This window comes from Marmota flaviventris, chromosome 8, assembly GCF_047511675.1.
Source record: "Marmota flaviventris isolate mMarFla1 chromosome 8, mMarFla1.hap1, whole genome shotgun sequence".
Classification (NCBI taxonomy): domain Eukaryota; kingdom Metazoa; phylum Chordata; class Mammalia; order Rodentia; family Sciuridae; genus Marmota; species Marmota flaviventris.
The window spans coordinates 107,035,405-107,060,754 of record NC_092505.1 but is presented as its reverse complement, the minus strand read 5'-3'; the positions used below and the strand labels follow the sequence as shown (position 1 = coordinate 107,060,754).

Here is a 25,350-nt window from a genome sequence, read left to right as displayed (position 1 = left end):
GTAAGTACTAGACCTTAAAAATATGTATATATCTAGTACACATTTGTGCTTATAACCATAAACATTAATTCTGAACATATTTTCTAATGCACAAAATGATTCTGAATAGTAAGCAACTTACAACATGTATTTTTGGCCAACACTCTAAAAGATGACATTTTAGTAGAGGATGACTCATTGCTATTTAAGTTCAAGGTAAATCAAATTTATTCACACCTTCATAAAATATAAAATCCTTTGTCTTATCACTTCAAGTAAGCCAGGGTCACTCTGCATATAAGCACTCTGAGAGTCTATGCTCCAGTCAGAAAGTCAGACCCGAATCCTAGCTCCCACTCAATGGCCACGTGACTTGAGCAAGTTACTTAACCTATCTAAGCTTTTGATTTCCTTTTCTGTTAAACTGAAGATATTGATAGTATCTAAAAGTTAAATGAGAAAATGTGCCAAAAATACTTAGCACAGTGCCTGACACATAATAACCACTCAGTAGCAAAACCGAAACTCCTTTGTGGAGAAATCCAATCAACACTTGAGCACAGGGACTGAAACTATGAAATTCCTAAGCCAGAAGCAGCTAGGCTCTGATCTGTCCCATCATTCTTATGGTTACTTAAAATAAGCTAGTCTTGGATAAATATCACTAAGAATCATTATAATTGTTGAAAATTTCTCTCATATACCACTTATGTGAGTGCCTAATCAGGCTTGTCCTTTTAGGCACAAAATATTCCCTAGCAATATTAACTGTTTTGAAAATCTGACAAATGCTCTGAACCCTTCACAGAAACCTAAACATATGAAAAATGCTGCCCCATATTCCAGAGTTTCCAATCCTGAAGCCCTATTAAATATGGATATCCTAGAGAAATTATTCTCCTTATAATCATTTATGTAGATTTGTTATAGAAAATAAAGAAAACAGAAAAGTATAAGAAACAACTTATTGGTTTGTTGTATTTCCTTCCAGACTTCAATTGATCCAAATACTAATTTAAGAAACTTTAGTTTACAGAATATGATAAACATGAAGCTATGGAATACTATATCAGAAATAATTTAGAATATTATTCAAAAGATAGAATGGGTATGAGTGCATATAAGGAAGAAAACCCATCTCTGGTTAAGGATAAAGTTTGAAATACATACTGCCTGTTTAGCTGTGCAGGCCTTTTGCGCCCCACCCCTATTTTTTTACTGGTTCATTATAAATATACATAATGGTGGGAACTTTTTGGTTTTTTGGAAAATAAAGAACTTCAAATAATTTTTTATGGTAACCACATTTTAGTAATATTAATTCTACATATATAATAATTGGACATAAAATTTAACCCATATTATTTTTCTTCATTTGCAAAATATGGTGATTTTCAGTTTAAAATTTTAAATCTTGAGCTAAATTCTATTATTCTAAGAGCACCCCCCTCATACAGCTGTGTAAACAAAAGCAAAATAAAAATGTACACAAAACAAGTTATAATTTATTTTTTTTCTAGGCAGAGTACAATTCTGAGAGGAATTAATTTTCAGGGTATACGAAAAAAAGTGTATTGACTTCTAATATATCATTTTCAGGTGACACTGGTATCTTAGGTGTTCTTGACGTAAAATTTTGGGTTTATTTTAGAAACATTTAGAAGAAAATTGTCTTTTTATCAAGAAAGTAAAATCCCCAAAAGCATTAATAAAATTAATCTAAGCTATATTTTATGAAGAAATGGACTTTTTAAAAGAAAAATGATATTATTTATCAAATATCTCCTGGAATAATAATTCGAAGTATTTTGGGCTCTCCACTATGCTGTAAGCATCTACAACAGATCCAACAGCAACATTTAAAAATTTTTATGTAATTCAGGATTTCACTTTCTTTTAAAAACTGATGTATTTATTGAACACCACTGCAAAGATATGGCCTTAAGCCTCATATAATAAAGATTACATACTCCAAGTATTTAAAATTTCAAATTTTAACTTATATTTAATACTATACTCTTAGTAATACAATGTGCTCATTTTGTTCATAAATAGTCATGTCAATACAATAACATCAGGTATAATACATAAAATCTAATCCATTAAGTCTTACCAATTTATGACCTGATGAGACACTCTTGTGGACAACATTCAGTCCTTAGAAGCTAGAATAACCCTCCAACCATGTGAGGGCATCACAACTTTTAAACTTTCGGCTTTCGATCATTATTATGTCACATTCCTCCTCCGATGCTGAATTCTAAAAAAAATTCTAGCAAAGAGTTTAAGTAAATAAGTGTTTTAATAAAATAGCCTTTAAAAATCTTTTATAGCAAAATTTTATGTTTTACCATGATTACACAACTGATATTTTGTACTTAATATTTTTAAATGTAAAGTAATTTCATATTTGATTTGGTTACTTTGAACTTTAAATTTCAACATGGACTTTCAAGGCCATCAGGAATACTTGTTAGTGAAGACTCAACTAGAAATGGAACCAATTAAAGGTTTAAGATCATGATCCAGAAATTATGATTTAATACCACATAATCTGATGTAGAAAGTTTTGTGGTCCTATAGAATGGCATTTGAGTTATACTTTGGGTCCACATCCACAGAAGAGATTTTAGAATTAGAGCTGGATCAGTTATGATATATGTGAATCATTAAATGCTTACAATAGCATTTGATTTTTATTCTTAAATCTGAATCTGTCTTCACTGCTCAATTATTAAAATAGACAACATGTTAGTATGAATAAATTTTTAAGTACTTTATGTAGTAGACATAATAATGTATTCTACTCAGTAGTGGTCCCGAGTACGGGCAATGGAGAATTGGGGATACAAAGATTTAATAATGACAAATACTACCTTGTTAAGAATATCATCCTAAATTATATTAAATTTTCACCAGAAAGTTTTCAACTGGACATATTTTTTAATCCCTGAAGAATAATATCATTAAAAACACTGTTTGATATGAATGCACATTTACACTTTTAGTTGCCAGTAATTCATGGAAAAGACAACCCATATTTGTGGGCATATTTTACCTAAATTAGCCCCCTAAATAAAATGATATATAATGGGGCAACAGGGAAAGGGGAAAGAAAGAGGCCATTATTGAGGAAGATCAGTATGTACAAAGTTATAGAAAACTTCAAGAGTATTATAAAGTAAATTCCGCAGCTATCTCAAGATAGATTTGACCCACATGTATGGACTGGTTTATGCTGTTGCAGACCTGAACTTCCAAGGGAACTCTTCTGTCAAACTTGGTTATTTACAAATATGATCTTTCCAAATGTAATCTCACAACACATTTGACTTCAACAAAATCATACAAACACATTTTGTCTTTTTTCAAAGCACAGTTTTATAATGAAATCACCTGGTGAAGGCAAAAATCCATATTTATGAGGATATACAACAGCTTAAAGTTCTGGTCATTTCATTAACATTTTACCAAATATTTGTAGAAAGGTTTTATGCAGCTCTTACTTCCTCTCAACCAAAATATTACCAAAAACTTTTTTTTTAAATGTTTATTTTTGATGATTTATTATTTGTGGGGCAAATTCCATGAGAAGATCCGGTATGCAGTCACATTTAGTAAAATCAGTTCTTCCTGAAATGTCTGTCAATAATGCTGGTCATTTCCTTGTGTGCAAGGCTTTGATGAATTGGTAATTTAAAGGGCAGAATGTTTGACCCTCTGTTAAAGGGCTTGCCAACAAACATGCATTGTTATCATAAATGCCTGGAAAGCCTTTGGAAGACAGAATTACACCAGAATGAAAGCATTCAGTTATTTTACAATGAAACTTATAGAAGAAAAATTAAAGGTGTGTGCATTATACGAACATGGCTTATGAGCTTATTTAAAAAGACACAAAACTTTTATATCAAAATTTTCCTGAATATTTATTATTAAAATTAGTTGTTACCAAGTACAGGGGTCATATTTGAAGAGTTTTAATCACTAAATTCCAAATTGAAGAAAATTCTTATTAAAAATCTGAAATGAAACTGGGTAACTAAAATGTTTTCATTCTTTTTCCATTTTTGAGGAAGAAAAATCCCATTTAACTGACAATGTGCCATTAAACGTTCTTATAGTTCAGTAAGAACTAGGCTTATGTTTGTCATCACTTAGCTAGCTTTCTTTCAAATGGAAAATCTATATCAATAGGACAAAATAGTAAGCAGGAGGGCAAAAAGATGAATGATTTGCCATTTCCAAGTGATTATCTGAAAAGTGAGTGATATGCAAAATCAAATTGCTAAGAGTTCCTAAAAGTATCCTCCCTACCCCCAACCTTTTATTGGTGCCATACTAGGGATTTAACCCAAGGCATCACACGCGTTGGGCAAACATTCTACCAGAATGTGTTTAGCTTAGTTGAATATCAAATTTTACTTTCAAGTGTAAACAACATTTCTTTCTTTCTTTTTGAGGTGCTGGGGATCGAACCAAGGGCCTTGTACATGCAAAGCAAGCACTCTACCAATTGAGCTTCATCCCCAGCTCCCTGGTAAGCTATATTTCTTTAAAAATATTCTAAAAATTATCTAACACAATCTATTAATATTTTGCCACATTTCACCCTGCTGTTCAAGAAAGTTCACTACACTGTTTTGGGTTTAAAAAAAAAAAAGCCTAACCATAGTAAATGCTTGCTCTTGAAGGTCTGAAATGCTTACTTTTTAGTGGAGAAAGGGGGAAAGTGTGGCATTTTCTGTATGCCCCAAATACATTAAACATAGTTGTTCCATAAATTATGTACTGGGAAATCACTGTAGAAGAAATATCAAAGATAGAACTTATTTTAAAAAAATCAGTCCACATGTACATGATAAAATAACAACACTGGAAAGAAAGTTATACTCCATGAAGTAAATGTATAAAAAGACACACAACTGTAAAGCTCATGTTATCTGTGGTTGAGCCAAGATCTAATGTAAGAGACAACTATTAGCTATACTAAAAAAAAAACTAAAAACATGCATCTTTTCTTGGTGTTTGTGGTAATGGTTATCAAAACCAGGGCTTTGGGTATGCTAGCAGGGGCTCTTTGACGGAGCTATATCTGTCTGGGAGTGTGCACACACGCACAGTGTTAGGCTGCATATCAAATGCACCTACTGGTGAAAGATATGCAAAATACAATTTCATTAAGCTCTAAGCTATTTGTTATTAACAGTTCATGTTTATTGACAAATGAATTATACTGCTGGTCCTTTCAAAAGTAGTAGAAACACATACAAAACATATACATATTTCTCAATATGCACTTAGGACCTGCATACTTTGTTAACAGAAAAACTTAGAGCTTATTAGTAATAGTCAACATAAAGGAAAAGAAATGTAAAAAAAAAAAAAAATTAAGAAATATCACACATTATGCTTTTGAGAAGTGGTATCTAATTTCTTGAGACAAAGTATGTTATGACCATCCTAGATATATACTTAGCAATATTTCCTGGACTTGGCACATGGAAAGTAGAAACATCTGCTGCAAATAAACATAGAAATTTTGTGATGACCAAGGGTTAACAATCACTGTAAACAGAACAAGGATTAGTTACAACTCTTTTCCTTATTTCTTATTCCACTTCCAATAGTGTGTAGGACTAGAGAGAATATACCTTTTTTTTTTTTTCCTAATTACTAGTTGTACATACAGAAAGATGTTTTTGGTTTTCAGGACAAGTTCTATTTGTATTCCTAAATGTGTGTTGTGTGTGTACATAGAGAACAGCTTACTATAGGTAAAAAATACACACTGTGAACTGTACTATTAGTCTTGATACTGATGTTGGAAAAAAAAAAAAATCCTCAGTCTGTGGACTTTAGTAACTGTGAACAGATGAGAGTCACGCTGCCTGAACACATTTTGTAACATACTGAGGACACCATTATTTCTGGCCCAAATATTACAAATTAAAAACCGAAAAATATAAAGGAATCTTCCAAATCTTTTAGTATTTGTAATCAATAACCTTTAAACTTTGAAAGTAATAAAGAAATAAATTGGCATAAAAAATGCTCTTTCTTGAGGATATTTAGCATTGGGTATACATTCTAAATTATTATCATTTAAATTTATTTCTGTCCAATATGAAAAATATTTTAGAAGTAGTCAAGTAAAGCCTAAACACAGAAGCTAATTTCTAATTTAAAAGGTTTATACCCATCATAAAAATCTAAGATACTCCCTCATTTGAGTCATTTGGGATATTTCTAGGAGCATGAGCACACACATATACCTACAGAATGTGAGCTATACTAGAAAATGAGGCATTTTTCTCCTGAACTACTTGAAACTCCAAATCTTAATGAAAACAAAAATTTTACCACCTTCTCATCTGATCTAAATTTCACCCTGAAAATAACTGTAATGACCTCTCAGAGTAGATTGGGGTGACTCAGGTCGAGATATTTATTAAATAATGATGGTGGTAAGCAAATACACAGAAACATGTAATGATGGGGAAACAGTAAAGGAATAATTTCTCACTGTCAGTTCTGAAGTTTAATAATGGGCTGGAAGTCGATTGTCAGTGTGTTGGGTGTACCAGTTCACTTAGTTACAGAAAAACTAAGAGAAGAAATGTCAAGGAACCAATATAATACCAGTTCAAATAGTGAGATAAGATCTCATTATTTAAGACGTAAGATCTATGGTTAACAATCTGGCAGCAGACAAACCACCTAAGTATCAGTATTAAACTAAGAGGACAGGACAGAATACAAATGATAGTTAATAATTTGTAAACCCAAGTAATGATGTAAAAAATGTCTTCTAATTATACTTCTTTTTCCAATTCAAGATAATTAAAATTACCAACTTAATACATATGCAAGAAAGTCACCATGTACAGGAAATAAAAGTACATGAATATACCTATTGCTATTCTAAAGGATACATTCATTTTAACATCTACATACTCTCCTTCTCTGAAATTTCTCCCCCAAATTTGAGAATAGAACTTTCCTTATAAAACTTCTCTAATCCTAGTTGTTCCATCTAGATTTCTGGCAGTATTCACTTGTCTTCCATTCCCCAAATAATATGAACTAGCTAGGCAGATACATTTTTTCCCCTAGTATTTTATCCAGAACAGTAGCACTGTCTTTTTTGGATCAATATTTACACTTCAAATAATCCTATAAGAGACAACAGAATTGAAATACCTGTTACACAGGACTTTATAATTAAATGTAATCTATAGTTCTGTATTGGCTTTGGGATCAGGTAAAAATGATTATGAATATTTTGGGAGCAATTGTTAGAAACTGCATAGTAATGTCAAGTGTCCTAAATTTGGTAATAATTCTGTTGGTATGTAAGAGAATAATCTTAGGAAACATATGCTGAAGTATTTGAGATCAAATGATTATGATATCTGAAACTCACTCTTTTTTGGAGTGGGGGTACCAGGGACTGAACCACTGATCAACATCCTTAGCTCTATTTTGTATTTTATTAGAGACAGGGTCTCACTGAGTTGCTTACCTTGCTAAATTGCTAAGACTGTCTTTGAACTTGCGATCCTCCTGCTTCGGCTTCCTGGGCCACTAGAATTATTACAGGTATGTGCAACCACACCCAGACTGCAACTTACTAAGTGGTTTCTAAATATTATGATGGCAAAGCAAATATAATAAAATGCTAATAATGAATCTTGGCATGAAGACTATTAAATTTCTTTGTTTTATTCTTACATTTTTTTTTCTGTAAATCTAAAATTATTAAAAAATAAAGATTCAAATATTTTCCCTTCTTTGGCTAGAAAACATGTTCCCAGGGTGTTTTCGTCTCTAAAATCACTTATCCTCTTCAGACCTGATCCTGTTCTCTAAACATCAGTGGTGTTGCTCAAAGTCCTGGCTTGACCCTTTTACCCTACTTTCTTTCTTCCAAATCTTGGTCTTTATTAAAGCTTGAACTCTAAAAATAAGTAACAAAGTAAAACAAAAGATTCTTTTAGTCTTAATTTCTCCACCCAGCTGTGTGCACCCTGAATATTTCCACCAGCTCATCAATTTATCTATAAAATAGTTAAATACAAAAACCTCATCACTTTATTCTTTCCAAACTAATTCCTTCACTAATACTCTCTAATAGTACCAGAATTTCCCAGTTAGGGTTTTTGACATTTTGAAGTCAAGTTTGGGTGCTTCCCTATAGTATTCAAGCAGTTGTAAAACCTAATAATTCCTTCTCTCTGGTAATTATTCCTTCTTCATCTGGGGACCTTTCTAGTATTTTTGGTCTCTATCCAATTCAGCTTCTCTTCAAATATATTAGGCAACAAATTGAACTATTCTTATCCCACATTTCTGTCCTTTTGCAGTGGTTCTGTATTTCCTCTAACTGGACTGTTCCCTTTTCCTCAGTTCTCCAAGACCAAATTCTACCCACCTTTAAGTTTCCAATTAAAAAGTCACCTTCTGAAGCAACTTTGACCAATCCCTCCAGCTGTTCTTGAAAGACAAAATGCTTGATTCTACAAGACAGATCACTTTTAATCATGTGATAATGTATTTGCCCATCTTTTTCCATAGTAGACCAAGCTAATCAAGGTCAGTACTGAGTTGTCCTAATCTTGTTCTCTCCCAGCATTTACTTTTAGGAATCAATAAACTTTTGCTGAGTCAAAGAATTGCAAATTTCTCTTGATATTCTCCCTTAGCTTCATTCTGTACTATTATGCAAAAGTGAAATTTTAAGACTTTAGTCTTCTGGTTAGGAAAGGTGATCTCTCAGAAGACACTTAAAATGGCAACATGAAAATCTTTTGTCAAGCGTCTATAATTTGGGATAAGTATTTATTGCCAGTTTTTCCTTGATGTCTGCAGGTCAGATGCTCAAGTTCCTATTGTAAAATGGAGCAGTATTTGCATATAATCTATATACATTCCCTTGTATACTTTAAATCATCTCTAGATTAATAATAATACTAATGCAATGTAAATACTTAGAAATAGTTCTTATACTCTATTGTTCAGGGAGTAATGACAGAAAAGTCTGTACATATTCAGTACAGATGCAATTAAAATTATTTTCTGAGGTAGGCTGAATTCAAGGATGAAGAACCCATGGATACAGATGACTGATTGTACTTTATGCAATGACCAAACATCTAATACTTTACTGAAATTTGTAGGAAGGTTTGTTTTCAGAACACTGCAGCATGGTTTTCACAGTTTTATGTGGTCTTCTCTCATCTTTCACTAAAAGCCCCCAAACCTGTATTCACCATCTTTACATATAACTGTATTTCCTTTCTACATACTGTTCTTATTTTTACATAACAAGAATTTGACTTATATCTTGACAGCATCACTTTAATAACCATGTACATGGCTTTTAAAAATTTGGAAGATCTGTTGTTTTTTGTTTGTTTTAAAGTATTTTATTTTTAGTGGTAGCTGGACACAATACTTTTATTTTTTTTGGTGCTTGAGGATCAAACCCAGGGCCTCGCACCTGCTAGAGGAGCACTCTACTGCTGAGCCACAACTCCAGCCCCTGGAAGAGCTGTTTTTATGTCCTACAACTATGAACTGCATGTATGATTCATGCATGTATGTCCATGCATGTATTATTCATGACTTGAAGGAAGTTAACTTTCTTAAATTTCTAACTTTATAACACATAAGTACCCCCCACCCCAAAGTTACTTTCCCAATGTCTGGCACCACAAAATGAAGAATTCTGTAGTATTTAATATACTGCTGCTCTGTGATATGTGAGGGCTTCATTTACTACCACTGTCCATGGCAATTCTCATTTCCAATAAGCTTACTGTCAGAAGGAGGCTCCATTGGTTCCCTATTCAGGACTCCCACTTGCTATGTCTAAAAGGGGCTCTTTCTTAATGAGGCACAGCAGTTTGCTAGCAGCCTTCCACTCCTTAAGCAAATACTCAGCTCTTTAAGATCTGCTGATAAGGCCAACAATGACAAAAGAGAAGTAAAGGAGCTTAATTCCAACAGTTACCTTTTTCCTTTCTCATTTAGAACTACATGGGGGACCAAACTCAATGGAGCAGGCATTTTAAAGGTAACTGAATCTAAATTTCAAAAAAGTCAATTTCCTGATTAACACACATGAAGACAGATTTATTATTTCTAGTGAGGGCAAAACTATTTCCCAGGAGCCCCATTTACTTTCTTTAAGTAAGCCCAAGCCTGCTTGTTAACATAACACCTTCCTGGCTATCCAAGTAGAAAATAAGGAAAGTAACTTCTCTCGTTTTTATTTTTTTTTTAAATTTCAAACATATGCCTTTAGTATGCTTTCTATTTAGATTTACTAGCCTACAGAAATGTAATACAATGTCATTATCTTGTCCTATTTTATTCTACCAATACTGCCTAAATTACATTAATATTTTATGCCTGTTACTTGTTCATACCACAAAAATTTTGTCAACTAATAACACATCTGTACATATTTTTTACTCCACCTACTTACTCAACCTAGATTTCAACTTCCCTGAATTTCCATATTCAGTTCTTTCAATTTCTCAATTTCGGTACATGCCTTAGACTAGTGAATAAATGTCATCATTCAATAATAACTTTATTACTTGCCTGCTTTAATGTCATCTGAACATTCTATAAGCATGTCCTTAAGTTTTTATCTAAATCTGGGATCTAACAATGAGCTTTGAAGAGAATATGTATAGCTTTCATCTGATCCTCAAAGTATTACTGATTATCTGCTTGTCCTACCTTGGCTCACCTCTTACATAAAAACTACAGAATAAGCTAGCGACAAAAACATTTATATAATATGATACAAAGGAGTCCTGTGAGCGTAGCCACTTTAGTAAGTACTGAAGGAAAACCTGGAAATTTGGAAGTATACTTAGTTAACTGAATCTCCACACCAATTAAGACCAATATATGTTACCCTGAATATATGTTTACTGGGGGAAACTAGGTAAACAGTACACGGGAACCCTTAGCATTATTTTTTCAACTTTAAATCTAAAATTATTTCAAAGTAATAAATGGGGGGGTGGGGCAGGGGAAGGATCAAAAGGAGGGAGGTGAAGAACACTAAAGGGTCATTAAAAACCTGTCCTTGTTGGCTTCTTGGACTACCCTCTACTAGATGTCCTTAAGTGAAATGTAGATAAATTATTAAGTACTAAGGACAAATTATCAGGGACTCTATTTGTGGTGCTACAACATGGTTCAGTCAGTTCTATATTCTTAAGGTACTTATACATAATTATTGGGAGAGAACATTTAACCAGTACCAATACCCAACAAGTATCCCACTATACAGATGAATCTCAAACATAACACTAGGCACTAACATAGTATAGGAAGTACACTAATTACATAGCGTATCGGAAGTTAGGACAGGGAGAAGGTGACTAGAAGCGGGTATGAAGAGGCCATGAAGGAGGGTTATAATATCCTATGTCCTGATCTTGGTGCTGGTTACACATGTGTTTTCAGTTTAAATTGTACATTTATAAATGGTGTACTTTTTTGATACAAGTTGCAGTTCATTAAAAAGATTTTTAAAGATTCCTATTACTGAGCATTCAAAAATTAGATTACCCAAATTGTGAAACATGTTCTATTATATGGGATAACAAGTATTCGTTAAAAAACCCAAGTTTCTTGGAGGATGAACAGAACAAAACAAATTATTTTATAAAGTACCCATGTTATTGATATAGAAACATTTAGTGCTAATTCACTTCTAGATTCAAAAATGAAATCTTATAATGTACAATGAAAAGAATGAAAATTTTTTCTAACACAAATACTTGGGTTAAGGACATACTTTTTTTTTTTTTTTTCAGCCAGTAATTTAAAAACCAGATGTAATTAGATGTGAGTGAATAATCTAAATATTTTAACAAAAACCATCAAATATTTACTAAAAGACTTTCTATAAACTTACTTAAGACATTCATTTTAATAACCCAGTTCTTCTACTCTCCAATAATTTCTCTTTAAATAGTGGTGCTACCATAAAAAAGAACAAGCAGACTCAAGGGGATGGTGTACCTAACAATTGCTACTCTTGCTACATTTATGCAATTTCCTCATGAACATGAAAACATTGCAAGTGCTTATCAATGAGAGTAAATTCTTACAAGCTACCTAATTTCTTCCTTTAAAGTTTCTTCTCCCTAGTTCTCCTTCAGCCTTACTGACCTTGAGAGCTGTTTGCTTTTATATTTGAGAGCTGTTTGCTTTTATAGGTTCCCAATGAGAGCCTGATCCTCAGTGACTAGCAGGATAGGTTCTAAATTAATTCTGTAGATTTAAGAGAGCTAATAATTAAATTCACAAAGTTTAAAAAAAGTCATATTTTACAGTTACTGCTCTGAAACACTAACACACGAGAACATTGCTAAAAAATTAACTTTACGACGAGATATATCTCCTAGAAAGCTAATCATGTAGCTACATTACTCACTATAATAAGTAGGCATTCCTAACAAGAGGTCGATTATTTTTGAGCTGTGTTGACTGTCCGAATACTTTAAGATAGTTTTACTGATTGATTCCCTGAGGATTCTGCAACAGACAAGTAGGGAAGTCAGAAACTATGATGGCATATACAGAAAGATGGAAAAGGCAGCTGAGAAGAGCTTCAATATTAGTACAATTTAGGAAACCCCTGGATATCCCAGGAGAGAATATCTAAATACAGGAAGAGGCAGCTGAGTTGTTGAAAAGCTTTTCAACTTGCTAATTTAAATAGGAAAGGAAATGAAGGACCATTAGGGAATTTAAAATCAATATGAGAAAAATATATCACTCATATTTTGGTTAAAAAGAGACTCAAGGAATCCTTGAGATGGGGGTTGGCAGGGGGGCAGTAATCAAAAGTACCAGTCTTTCAAGTTAGGACAAAAGTGGACATCTTCTGATATCTAGGGCATGTTTAATGAAAACTGGCATAAAGGCTGCCCCTACTGAAAAGCATTCCAAGATCTCATAAACTGAAGCCTGAAATATAATATCTGGCCATACTGACAGGCAAGTTTATGCCTAAAATAAGTAGATTATGTAGTAGATAAAGTAAGGGACTTTCAGTCCCCTAAACTTCTGAATGGATCTAGCAACCACAGTTTTTCTCAACTGAGTACTTAATAAGCTAGTTGAAAAATCAAAAGGAAGCCATTAGTCAATTTCCATTAGGTTGGGCTTGTCACCTTGGTATTATGGGCCAATTTATAGTGAAAAATGGCTGATCTAAAGATCTAGAATGTAAGTGCTGATTATATTTTGGCATTAACATAGACAAGTAGCCATTAGCTTCTTTGGCTTTGAAGAAGAGAAAATATTTTAACTCATGAAAAACTACAGATAAAGCAACTTGCCTCATTTCTGACACCTTAAAATTTCTGGTATCTATAAAACAAAAATAAATAAAGGAGTATTTAGCTGTAACAACAAATGAGCAGTCAACTTCTTTGTTGTTTTGCAATGAAACACAGGAAGCCTTTTAATATTAGAACAGAATTATACAAAATAAAGCTCAAATCTTTTTATGCTGTTTTGAAAAAATAATGTATGTATTCACGCTGCTATGGCAGATTGTCAAAATTAGATATTTGAAATACAGTTGAAAACTTATTACTACATTTCAAAATAGAGTGCTATTTTCCCTTTTTCTTCAGATGAAGTATAGATGCATCCTAAAGTATTGATACTCTGACTACACCCGGTAAGATATTTGAATAATTAAACCTTCATGCTTGTTTCATGCTATAATTTACATTTACATATTAATTTGTGCTGCTATAGCAGAAATACCTAAAAACTGATTTTATAAACTTGGTGCTACAAATTTTAAACATAAAGTTCAAAAAGTAACTGTTTAAAAACACTTTTGGTGAAGTGTTTTTGTGTTAAGGGAAACACCATCTAAAGGTACTTTGTTAGAGAATACCTTTAGAGTATAACACACAAGCAAATCAAGCCTAAGGATTAAAAGAAAGTTTTACTGTTTTTAGGCAATATAGATCATGTCTTAATATGATATGTACATGCACTTAGCAATACTTTTTCTAATGAGAGGGAGCAGATTGTTATCCAAAACTATACCAAAAGACACAAATGCATTGCCAGGCAGAGTTAAAAGAATCTAACAAGCTTTGTGTGAATTTTAAAAACACTGCTTGTGCTCAACTTTTGTTAATTAAACATAGAATGATGTAGTGCTAACAAATATTCAGCAAAAATAACTGAACAGAGCATACACTCACTTAAAATATATGCTGAGCAGAAAGATAAACCAAAGTATCTTTTCTCAAAAATGAACTCTGAAACTATTCTGTATTTTTTAATGTTGAAAGTAAAATATGTACATTTCTGTGAGAAAGCAAACTGTTTTGGGGCTTAGCAAATCAGTAATGTATATCTAATGAACTCCATAGAACCAACTTGGATATTTGAACGTCTCATCAAAAATTAAACAATGACTACTCTGATACCTTGGTCTTGTCTTTCCGCCAATTTTAAAATTTGAAATAATATTTTGTTTTACGTTATCATGGCTTTTATATAGAAATTATATAGAATAGCACAAAATTAAAATTACTACAGAATATTTTTTTGTATTAAAATAAGTGGTTATTTAATATAAGATTCACACACAGAAATATAAATCCTTCAAAAAAAATAAATATAAAGTGCACAAAATTCAGTTAAAAAAAAAAACATGTTTATAAAATATATATACTGTCCTTTTGGTTTATTTTGCTGCTTTGTCCCATGCTAGATACCATGTGATTTTCCCTCTTAAAACAGCAAAGATCAGTTTTATGCAAAGCAATTCATGCATACATTTTTGCATGTATGCATTCCATATGTCAAGTATTCATACCTATCCCAGAGGCTCTTTGATTCCTGAAACGTGTTCAAATGGAACGCTTGGTAGAAAGCAGTTGAAGGATTCCTGTGAGATCCGAGAATCAAATGGAAATGAGGTTGAGAATATACAGTAAAATCACTACTTTAAAAAAAAAAAAAGAAGAAGAAGGAAAATTTTAGATTTCTAATACAGTGCAACTGCTTTATTGAAAATAAAAAGAGAAAAGCATATAAAGTTGTTAAAAACTAGACAAAAAACCAATAGACTCCAACAATAATTCAGGATCAATTTTCTAAAAGGGGTAATAGATAAAACTTTAAACTTTATGTTAGTTAGCATCCAGTTGTGACATTGTGTTTACATACGAATGTGACTAGTCTACAGCCCATCATTTGCCTTTTAAATATAATATCTTACTAGTCTAGCAGTTTAACAAAGCTATTCTTAAGTGTTCATGTAAAATGTTAAGTCATACATTTCTCAGAATATGCTGAAGTGGGAAGTATTTGAGAATGAACAAGAGTCCTTTCCTGGGTTGGACTTGACACATTTCTACCTTCAGAATTCACATATTTACATGTGGTTTTTCTCTGGGCTGGTACAAAAACTTTGGTTGCAATGGCAGCTTTCTAGCTTGCATTAATACAACACCCCTTTAAAAGGTAAAAGCTTATTTACAACAACTATCATTCACTTTTACCATTCTGGCTAACAGCACAGAATCCTAACTGATGGCTCACCTGGGCAAGTCCCAGTATGTATGATTCTCCTTGTTTCAGGACTAGTTTCTTAGGGAACAAACCTTTGACAAACCAGCTTCTTAATAGTTCGCCCTCCTCTTCAGCATGGTTCTGGTCTCTCTAACCACCAACTTGTACTTTAGGGGAGCTAACAAATATCTGTCACATCATTTCTTGATCCATGCTGCAGCAGAATAGCAGCATCTAACAATGTAAATGTTTATTGCACAAGAGACCCCGTTCTAAGTGCTTTATGTTTATTAGCTCAACTTTTGCAATAGCTCTACCTAAAAGGTCTAAGATTTATATATTCCTATCTCACAGATCAGAAAATTGGGTCCAACAGAAGTAATCTGCCTGATGCCATAGACCTAGGAAGGTAATCTGGTTCCAGAGTTTATGTTCTTAAACCACTAAGTTAAACATGTAGCAGCACTAAATTTTGACTTCTTTAAATCTCTGTTAACAGCCTCTCAGGATGACTGAAGAATTGAGACAATACCTAAATCTCTTGGAATACAGTCAATGCTCAACAGCTATCATTTTGTATACAAAATGACACAAATGTAATTCTGAGGCCCTAATAATGTGCATTTAGAAAGTCTGCAGAATTATGGGTACAGTTTGAAAACTATTTCTAAGGTCTACTGCAAGAGTACTCAAGTATCAGTGATCATCAAGACAAATGCACAACAGAACTCTGATTTCAAAACTCAGATGAAGGCTAATTAAGTTGTGTAATATAACTGTACTTAGAAGTCAGTCTGCCAAATCAAATGAAAACCAGCTGAACCAACTGGAAACTCAACTGGGTTTTTTTTTTTCCCCCTTTTTTAAACCAGGCCTGCGTAGGACCATATGGGAACTAGTTTGATGTCCTCACAGGTCTGTTAGAGACCCCAAATTTAGACAGAATGACTCAAAGAGTTAGGTAGTAAATACTTCCCTTCAAAGTAAACTTAGAAGTTACTCTCCAAGTCTGGAATTAAAAATTCATAAACAAGAACTTTAAAGATGCTCAAATATGAGGATGACATTTAAAAAAAAAAAAACACTTCAGATTTTGGCCAATTCATCTGCCAAACAAATTGGTTTCAATAAAGTCATATGACTTAAATTACGGAATTCTAGCATTTCTTAGCATAACAGTAAAATTTCTCTTATAAGTTAAATGTAAAGTGGAAAAAAAAGAACATATCTACAGTGTGAAAAGAACCTACAAAATGAAATACAATCAATGAACTTATCTTTAAAATGTCAAGAATATTGCAAAAGCTGAAAATTAACACTTATTCTATATATACTCAAAATGAAGAAGGCATTTGGAGTTATACAGTCTATATACCATAGAAAACTTAAAAATAGTCTAGATTCTAAAGATAAAAAATTTAGAGTGCCTACTAATGAGACATGAGATTTTGGAACGGGATGAAGTTAAGTGACAAGAGTGCTTGCCTAACATGCACAATTTAGCAGGCACTGGTAAAAAGAAAAAAAAAAAAAAAGTTTTTTTGGTTGTTGTTCCTGGAATACTACTTCAAGTAAAATGTTACCCATAAACTGAGTGTCCCCCTTCCTATTTTTAAAGCAAGTAGCAACACTTTAGCTCAAAATATTAACAGGCGTAGATAAAAGATTTCAAATCTCTGAGACCTAGCTAATCAAGAAATCTAAGGGAAAAAGAGAGAGAAAAAGAACCATTTGTAAATACTAACAGGCCTGATCATCAGACTTCTGTTTTGAAATGGCATAAAAATTGAGGGGATTTGGGCTGGGGTTGTAGCTCAGTGGTAAAGCACTTGCCCAGCATGCGTGAGGCACTGGGTTGGATCTCCGGCACCACATAATACAAACAAACAAATAAAATAAAGGTAATATGTCAAAAAAAAAAAAAAAAAAAAAAAACAAATGAGGGGATTAAGAGTCCAAGGAAAACTGTTAATAGAATCATTTCACAGTTACAGTCTATTAAACCCAAAAACATCAAAAGGTAACTGAAATGTAAAAATTTATTTAAAAAATATTGAACTTTATATAGTTTGGTCACAAATTGTCTTCTGTCCAAGAAATAAAATTTGAAACCAGTTTCCTAACCATTCTAAATACAGAACCAACCAAGCAATTCTTAGGATGACTGCAGTGTTTCAACCACCTAAATGAAATTATTGATTTCCTAGTTGGAGCCATTTTCAAAATCGCTGAACAAAATATATTCTTCCTTGACTTTATATACTAAATGGTCTATCACGACTATTCAAAGTACATGAAAATAGGGCATCAGAAAATGACACAAAACAAAACACTTTAATAAGACACTATCTTTGTCAGATAACTATGACAGGGAGGGGAAAAATACACATATACCCACACTGTAGAACAAAGCTACAAAAGTTGATGAGGCTTCAAAGGATATGTGAGTCCTGAACTCAGTGAACATTTTCTTTTATTTATGTCAAAATTCAACTTCAGAGACTCTTTGAATAGAAACCAGGGAAGTACAATAAGCAGATGATAAACAAGGGCCACTTCCATATTACTATCTAGGGATTATAAATGGTTAAAAATATCCTTTAGATAAAGGGTTACAACACTTCAGTGGCTACAGTAACTTTCCCTTCCTCCCAGTATCTCATCCTCTGCCAAGTAATAAAAGCAAAAACTTCCAACTCTGGAAACACACAAGAGCACTAGTGTGGAGGTTGAAGACAAGCAAGAGACTATGCTTTATCACTTAACAGCTATGTGTTTCAAACTTCTAGAGCCTCGGCTTTCCTAATCTGTTAAGGGAAAGGGCGAGGGGGGGGGGGGGAGGAAGAAAGCACTTCTTTACAGGTTATTGCAAAAATCAAATAAGATTATGTATACAGAGAGCCAGACACTATTAAGCTTGATTTGTGTTTAAGATAGGGCTATGGTTTCCAAATTATGTTGTATAAAAAAACAACTTTTGGTAGAATATCTTAACATATACCAAATGTTTCATCTCCATCAAGGTAATACCCAGGCAAACAATAGTTAAGTTTAGAACTAGGTGTACCAAAGTATGTAACACATTCCCCTGAGTATTTTAATTTGGGGGACTCAGTGCATCTCCATGTACTCCCAAAACATAACTCTGTTACAAGATTTTAATTTAAAATACAATGATCACTGAAAGGAGAGTTGAAATGGCTACAAAATAAGTATTACTTGAACAATAAAAGCTTCAAGAAACACATTTAATAGCAACCAAAATCTTATAAAAATTTAAATTTATCAAGATTTTAAGCCTTTCATTCTGGTTCTGGTCAAGTTAATCAAATCATTTTTCAAAATGACAAATTCTTACTCTTCCATGTCATTGCACAAGCTGCCCTTTCCCTTAGTTTGGAAAAGCATCCCTTTCTCTTATCAGTAACCTAATCTAAATGACCCTTTTAAGATTTTAAGAGTGGGTCTCAGAAGCATGCACATATAATGATTTGACTCTGAGAACACAAACTAAATGTCAGAAGAACAGAGGTGGCAGAGAGCTTTCAATTTTTCCTTTTGTATATTTTGAACTATATAAATATATACTTATACAAAGAATAACTTATAAACAGAAGTTAGTCTAATAACCTCGTAATTGTTAAATGACTTGATGTTTTATATTGTCCCCATTAACACCTTATATTTAGAGTCTACAATGTATATATCTATATCTATATATATATATATATATATATATATATATATATATATATATATATATATGATAATCACTTTCATATAGCCTGAGATCTTGGAAAACAGTAGTCTTATTTTTGTATCTCAGTGCTTACTATTCAGAAAATACAATGAAAGATGAATGATTGACATATTGTTACTTTAATGTTTACTTAGACATTCAATCTGCTGAATGAATATTTGCAAATCTCATTTACTATCACACAATGGTCCTGTGACAAAAAAAAAAAAAAAAAAAAAGGTTTAAAATAAGAGAAAGGTTTAAACTAGCAGCTCTCTCATGAAGCTTATCTTGTTAACTCAATAGAGCTAGAAGGAATCTTAAAATCTGAGCCCTTAAGTCTAGCTTTACCAATGAGGAAAATTGAGAGAAGTTAAAGAACTTGACCAAAGAAACCATCAAAGTTGTGGCAGGGCCAAGTTTAGAACACAATTTGCTGCCAGATGTAGTTGCAAATGTCTGGAATCTCAGCAACTCAGGAGGCTGAGGCAGGAGGATCACAAGTTCAAGGTTAGCCTCAGCAACTTAGCAAGACCTCGTCTCAAAATAAAAAGTGAAAAGGACTTAGGATATAGCTCTGTGGTCAAGTGCCCCTGGGTTCAATCCCAGTTCCAAAAGGGGTGGGGGGGATGAGAACACCACACTTTGTTATACTTCTTACTACCTCATGACCTTACTGGCCTAAAACATCTCCCTTTCTCTGACTACATCCATAACATATAATTACACTTGCAGAATCAAAACTGAAGACTACTGATACAAATTGTAGCATGTCAAGAGGTGATTTGGACAGATAGTACTTTGGATGCAAAAATATTCGTATTTCTGTGATGAACACTTGCCATACATATTGCCTTATATTATTATTAACATATAATTGCAGCCATTATTTAATACTTTAAACCCTCCAAGATGGGTATTATCCTGTTTTATTCAGGGCAACAAGAGACAGGGCAAAGCAACTACTTTAAAGTCAAATACCTCAAATATGCAGAACAGTGGATTTCAGTCCAGCTACATCTGATTCCACTGTCTGACTGTAATGGTCACTCTTACATGGTATGTTAAAACATAATTAAATTGATTCTGTTTGATCAAGAGCCCCCTCCCCTTTTCTGTCTTTGTTGTTTTCAAAAGGTAAGTCATATATAAGATCTATTTTATTGGGTTTAAAATATGAAATCAAAACTGCTTGGTAAAACTGAATTCTATTTTAGTAACTATTGAGCTTTAAATTTGCTTTGGAAATCCTTTATTCACAGATTAAACAATTTACTTGTAAATAATGAAGCTGGATAGTCTGAAACATTAAAATAACATTTGCAAACACTAGTATTACTAAAATGACTGACACATTTATCACAAAATTTATCTTCGACAAAGCAATATTCACTAGCTAAATTCTAGTAAAAGCTATGGGATAGGAAATTTTAAGTGATTTTCACTTATTTGTCCTGCCTTCTCTAATAGTAGGTGTGTGTTCTGGGCCACCACTAACAGAATTACTCTCAATTACCTGTAAAATTTTCATTAACCATCCTATTATACACAAACAACTAGAAGAATGAGATCTCTTTTTTAATTTTTTAAAACAATTATTAGTATAAGTGCAAAGAAATAAAGATAAAATACTTAAGTCTAATTTGAGGTTTTAAATTTTGAGAGGTTCAGAGCAGCATTTGTGAAACTGAATTTACCTGACTGAAAAGTAAAAATTATGCCAACATTTTTTTAGAGATAAAGCGGCCAACTAATATACCTTAAATATTACCAGAAAAGTTCAAAATGTACATATTTAAGTATATTTATTAGTGTCATGGAATGATGCAAACTGGATTCTGTTCTGAAATCTTTACGTGACAAACCATATTTCGGCCCTGAACAATGCCAGATAAAGAACATAGCAAATATTGAGACTATTTTAAGAATTCCTGTGGGAAAGACATCAAATCAATGATTCAGGTATGCACATTTGTGGATGCAGTAATTAGCATTATGCCATCAAAAATAGTAGCCTCAAATCACAACCCACTGGTTGAATATGAGGAAAAACTACAAACTGAAAGGATTTACTCCAATTTAGGAATTTTGCTGCACATCCCCTATAAATACTGTCATTTCCTAAGGTTTCTTACTGGAAAATCTGCTTTCCCCATTCATAAGGAATTACTTGGGGAACTCAGGCAACATTTAATCAGAAAAAAATTAAATCGCTATTCTTTACTATTAACAACTATTCCTTCTAAGATCATGTCACATTTTATTCTGCCATATTTTCTTCCATCTTGGTTATCTGTTATCACTTATATTTCCTGGCCTCCAACTCCTTATCATTTTAGGAAAGTTAAAATTATTTTATACTCTCCTAACAACCATTCCTGTTAGGAAAGAAATTATTTTGATTTATCATTTGGTGGGGCTGTACTAGAAGATCTGAGAGCATGACTGCTTCCACTCTTCTCTTCTTCTGTGCAGAGACAGAAAAACTCCATTCGAAATTACCAAGTACCAGACCCATTAATCCAGTATCATGCTATTTCCAAGTTAGTGCTATCAGAATCTAGAAGAATAAATATCAGGGAGTACATACATACCCCTACTACCAGTCCTATATAAAATGACTTATTCCCACACTGATATGCCCTTATGTTTTCTAAAAACATTAACCAATAATTGGCCTATATTAATTAATGCACAAAAATTTTTAAACAATATGTGTCATTGACTATAAAGGTCACACTCCTACTGATATAGAAATTTCAGGTACTCTAGGATATCATCCAACCTTTCTGGAAATCTATAATTTTCTTTACGTCAAGCCATGTTTATGACTAAAATATATATTAGTAATTAGGCACTTCTGATGAATACACCAATAAATATCATTTTATACTAAACAATGACACATATGCATATAATCACATATGCACAGAATTTTACACTTGGGTTACTCTTTGGTAAAAGTGCCCTCTCAAAGGCTTACGTAGACATAAGATGGCATCTAATATGTGATTTACACATCAACTGAAAAGTTGGATGAGAAAAATTACCTCTAAAATTCAATATATAAAGAAATGTAAAGCCCAGTGTGGTGGGCACAAGCCTATAATCCCAACTAACCTGGAGGCTGAAGCGGGAGAATCTAAAGTTTAAGGCCAGCCTGGACAGTTTAGAGAGACTGACTCAAAATAAACAATCAGAAGTGCTGGGAACATACACGTGCTCAGCAGTGGAGTGCTTGCCTAGCATGTGCAAGGCTCTGGGATAAGACCCAGTCTGCAAAAACAGAGAGAAATGAAAGCTCCCAACAAACACAGATTCAAGTAAGGAGTTTCCATGTTTTTGACTTGAGTGCAGTGAGATTTTCATGTAATACAACTCTGAAAAGTACCTATAAGTTTTAAGTTTTACAGTAAAGAAAGTTCTGCCTCTTGGTATACATCTATATAATCCTCTCAACTTCAAAAAAAAAAAGAAAAAAAAAAAATTCCATTAAAAGTACATATTCACATTTATATAAATGAACAAAATTTGTATTTATAGCACATACCAGGGCACACCATTTAGTATTCACAATTTATACTCTGTCAATCAGTAGTCATTAGCAAACTACAAAAATAAAAACCATTAACCAGATACACACACACACACCACTAAGGGATCCTTACAATTAGGTTTTTAACAGTCTTGAGCTGCAGTTGACAGTTCACAATTGCAGCCATTCATGGGAGTTCCTGGAATATGGCCTATAGAGATCACACTGGTCAGTTATCTATGGAAAGCAATCTCCTACTGTGTTCCTTTTAGGGCCAGTAATATTTTACACTTTCCCCCATTTAGAGGAGTCTGTTCAATGTATAGGTAGTAGTTTAATACAAATTCTGTACCATTCACTGTAAAAGTGATACACAATTCTTTATAAAGTATATTTTCAGCCATTGTATATCCACCAGTTTACATAAAATCAATTTGAAGAGTCTCAACAACTAATCATGAGCCTTTTTAACGAAAATATCTAAAAAAGATATCATGGTAATTAATAACATAGTCAGCAAGTAATGAAATTTGAGAACTTTTGCAATACAATCATCAGCCCTTTCAAAGGTATAACATTTAAGATACATTAATATAAGGCCTGGTCCTGCAATATAAATGACCTTGAAATTGAACTTATGGAGTCTCATATTAGGTAATGGAACCAAAAATCACAAAATAAAGAGTTTTCGGCCTAAAACCCACACTAATTTTTGTTTTCCCTCCTTTTCTCAAAAAAAAAAGAAAGAAAAAGAAAAAGGAAAAAAAAAAGAAAGATTACATTATTGCATTTACTAAAATCCTAAATTTCTTAAATTTACAAATATTTCCTTGGGATCTAAAGGATTTGTCAACTAGTCACAAAGTTTGTCTTAATTACCCAGGACCTCTCATTCCAATTTATTTTACTTTGAATGACTGCAAATAAAACTGTGTAGAATTTAATAAGGCAATCCAAAACCAACGTACTAAAATTGAGATTTTTTAGTAAAACTGTAGTATCCCTAAAAACAGTCATCTTATAATTTAATTTATGCCTGGAAAACTCTATGATTTCAACCTTAAAACATTAAAATACCCTGTCTTTTACAAAGGCTTTTGGTTTAAAAAAAAAAAAAATTACTATTTCTACTTAATGGATTCAATCCTTCACCAGGTGTGTTGGTCCTGTGATAAAACGTCAAATGTGTAAGATTACATCTTGGAAACTAGCATGTTAAATTAAAAACCAATGAAAGTTTGTAATAAAAATTAGAATTGCACATTTGATAAGCAACACAAATTTTAAAAGACTGGGGAGAGGGAGGGAAGTCTCATGTTTAAAACAGGACTACACACATATCAAAACCCTTGCACTAGATTAACTGCTGCAAACTGCTAAGAATGTATGATAGTATCTGTAGTTCAAACATGGAGTCTGTGAATGATTCTTCAGATGATCAACTTTTAACACAGTAAGGACAAACAAATGCATCTCTGAGATCATACCCTAAAGAATACATTTCAGAATTTCAGAGATCTGTCAACAGATCTCTCTGCTTCAGTCCATAAAATCTCATTAAAGTTCTGAGAAGTATAATTACATATTCACAAACTAAGAAAGGTGTGATGTATTTTTCATTCATAGATATACTTGAGCATGGAAAGGAGGGGTGGTTGGTAAACCAGTCATTTCTTGAAGAGATATGGGGCAGTGCACAGAAACAGAGGTAATTAAAAGGTTATTTACCAATTTATCAGGAAAAAAAAAATTGGTGTCTTGCAACTAGAAGAGGTAAGATGCCTGTCAATTATTATCAAAGGCGAAAAAAAAATGGACTCAATTTGATTTCAGGTTTGCCCCTATATGTGGAAATGGGAGCATCTATAAAAGGAGAGAGATTTTTCTAAGTGGCTTGTGGAATCAGTTTCTTTACTTGGTAGTCTCACCCATGTAAAATTTCTCAAAGACTAGCTAGCTGAGCTCACTTATGGGTAGGTGGAGTTCTCAAGTGGAAGAAAGACTCCCCACAAGCAAGTCACCTATAAAAGAAGATGAACTTTGAATTACAAAAAGTAGTGAAGATAAAAGAATTTCAGTGAGCATTTTTCAAACCAACAGAAGTATATAGCAAAAATACAAGGCTAATTAGAAATGGGAAGTTAAGAAAAGAAAGTGAAGAAACTAAGAAACATAGGTAGAAAAAAATTTTAACATTTTACTGTATCTTTCTACATAAACCCACAAAAATAGTTTTGTTTAAAATTAATCTGGCTCAAAAAACTCTGTAAATAAATATGTAACTGTAAAATGTCTGAACTCACTCTGTAATTTTTAAATGTAATTTAAAATGTTGTAACAAGTATTTTAAAATCTACTGTATTTGTAGCATGTCAAACTTCCCTGCAATGTTTCTTCAAAACCACTAAAAACCCTCATTAAACTATAACTAAACATCAACTCTTGTAGAATGATGTAGCAACACACAATTTTCACTTAGACCATTAAAAAAGCATCCCTTACATAGAGGGAGCCA

The 25,350-nt window shown here is 32.7% G+C and overlaps 1 protein-coding gene across 4 annotated transcripts in view; it reads right to left on the bottom strand.

The window, feature by feature from the left end:
- Tsc22d2 (TSC22 domain family member 2) overlaps positions 1-25,350 on the bottom strand; it is a 48,872-nt gene that overhangs the window by 19,936 nt on the left and 3,586 nt on the right. Inside the window, exons 2-3 of one of the 4 annotated variants that reach the window (XR_011708364.1) lie at positions 14,864-14,935; positions 2,093-2,251 (exon numbers count right to left, since the gene is read on the bottom strand). The exons of 1 other annotated variant lie outside the window; for it this stretch is intronic. Coding sequence is in view for 1 of the 3 variants with exons in the window: in XM_071615520.1 (XP_071471621.1) it covers positions 14,864-14,935 (72 nt within the window). In the remaining 2 variants the exon portion in view is untranslated. The remainder of the gene's footprint in view (positions 1-2,092; positions 2,252-14,863; positions 14,936-25,350) is intronic. 2 more of the 4 variants (XR_011708365.1, XM_071615520.1) reach the window with 2 other exon arrangements.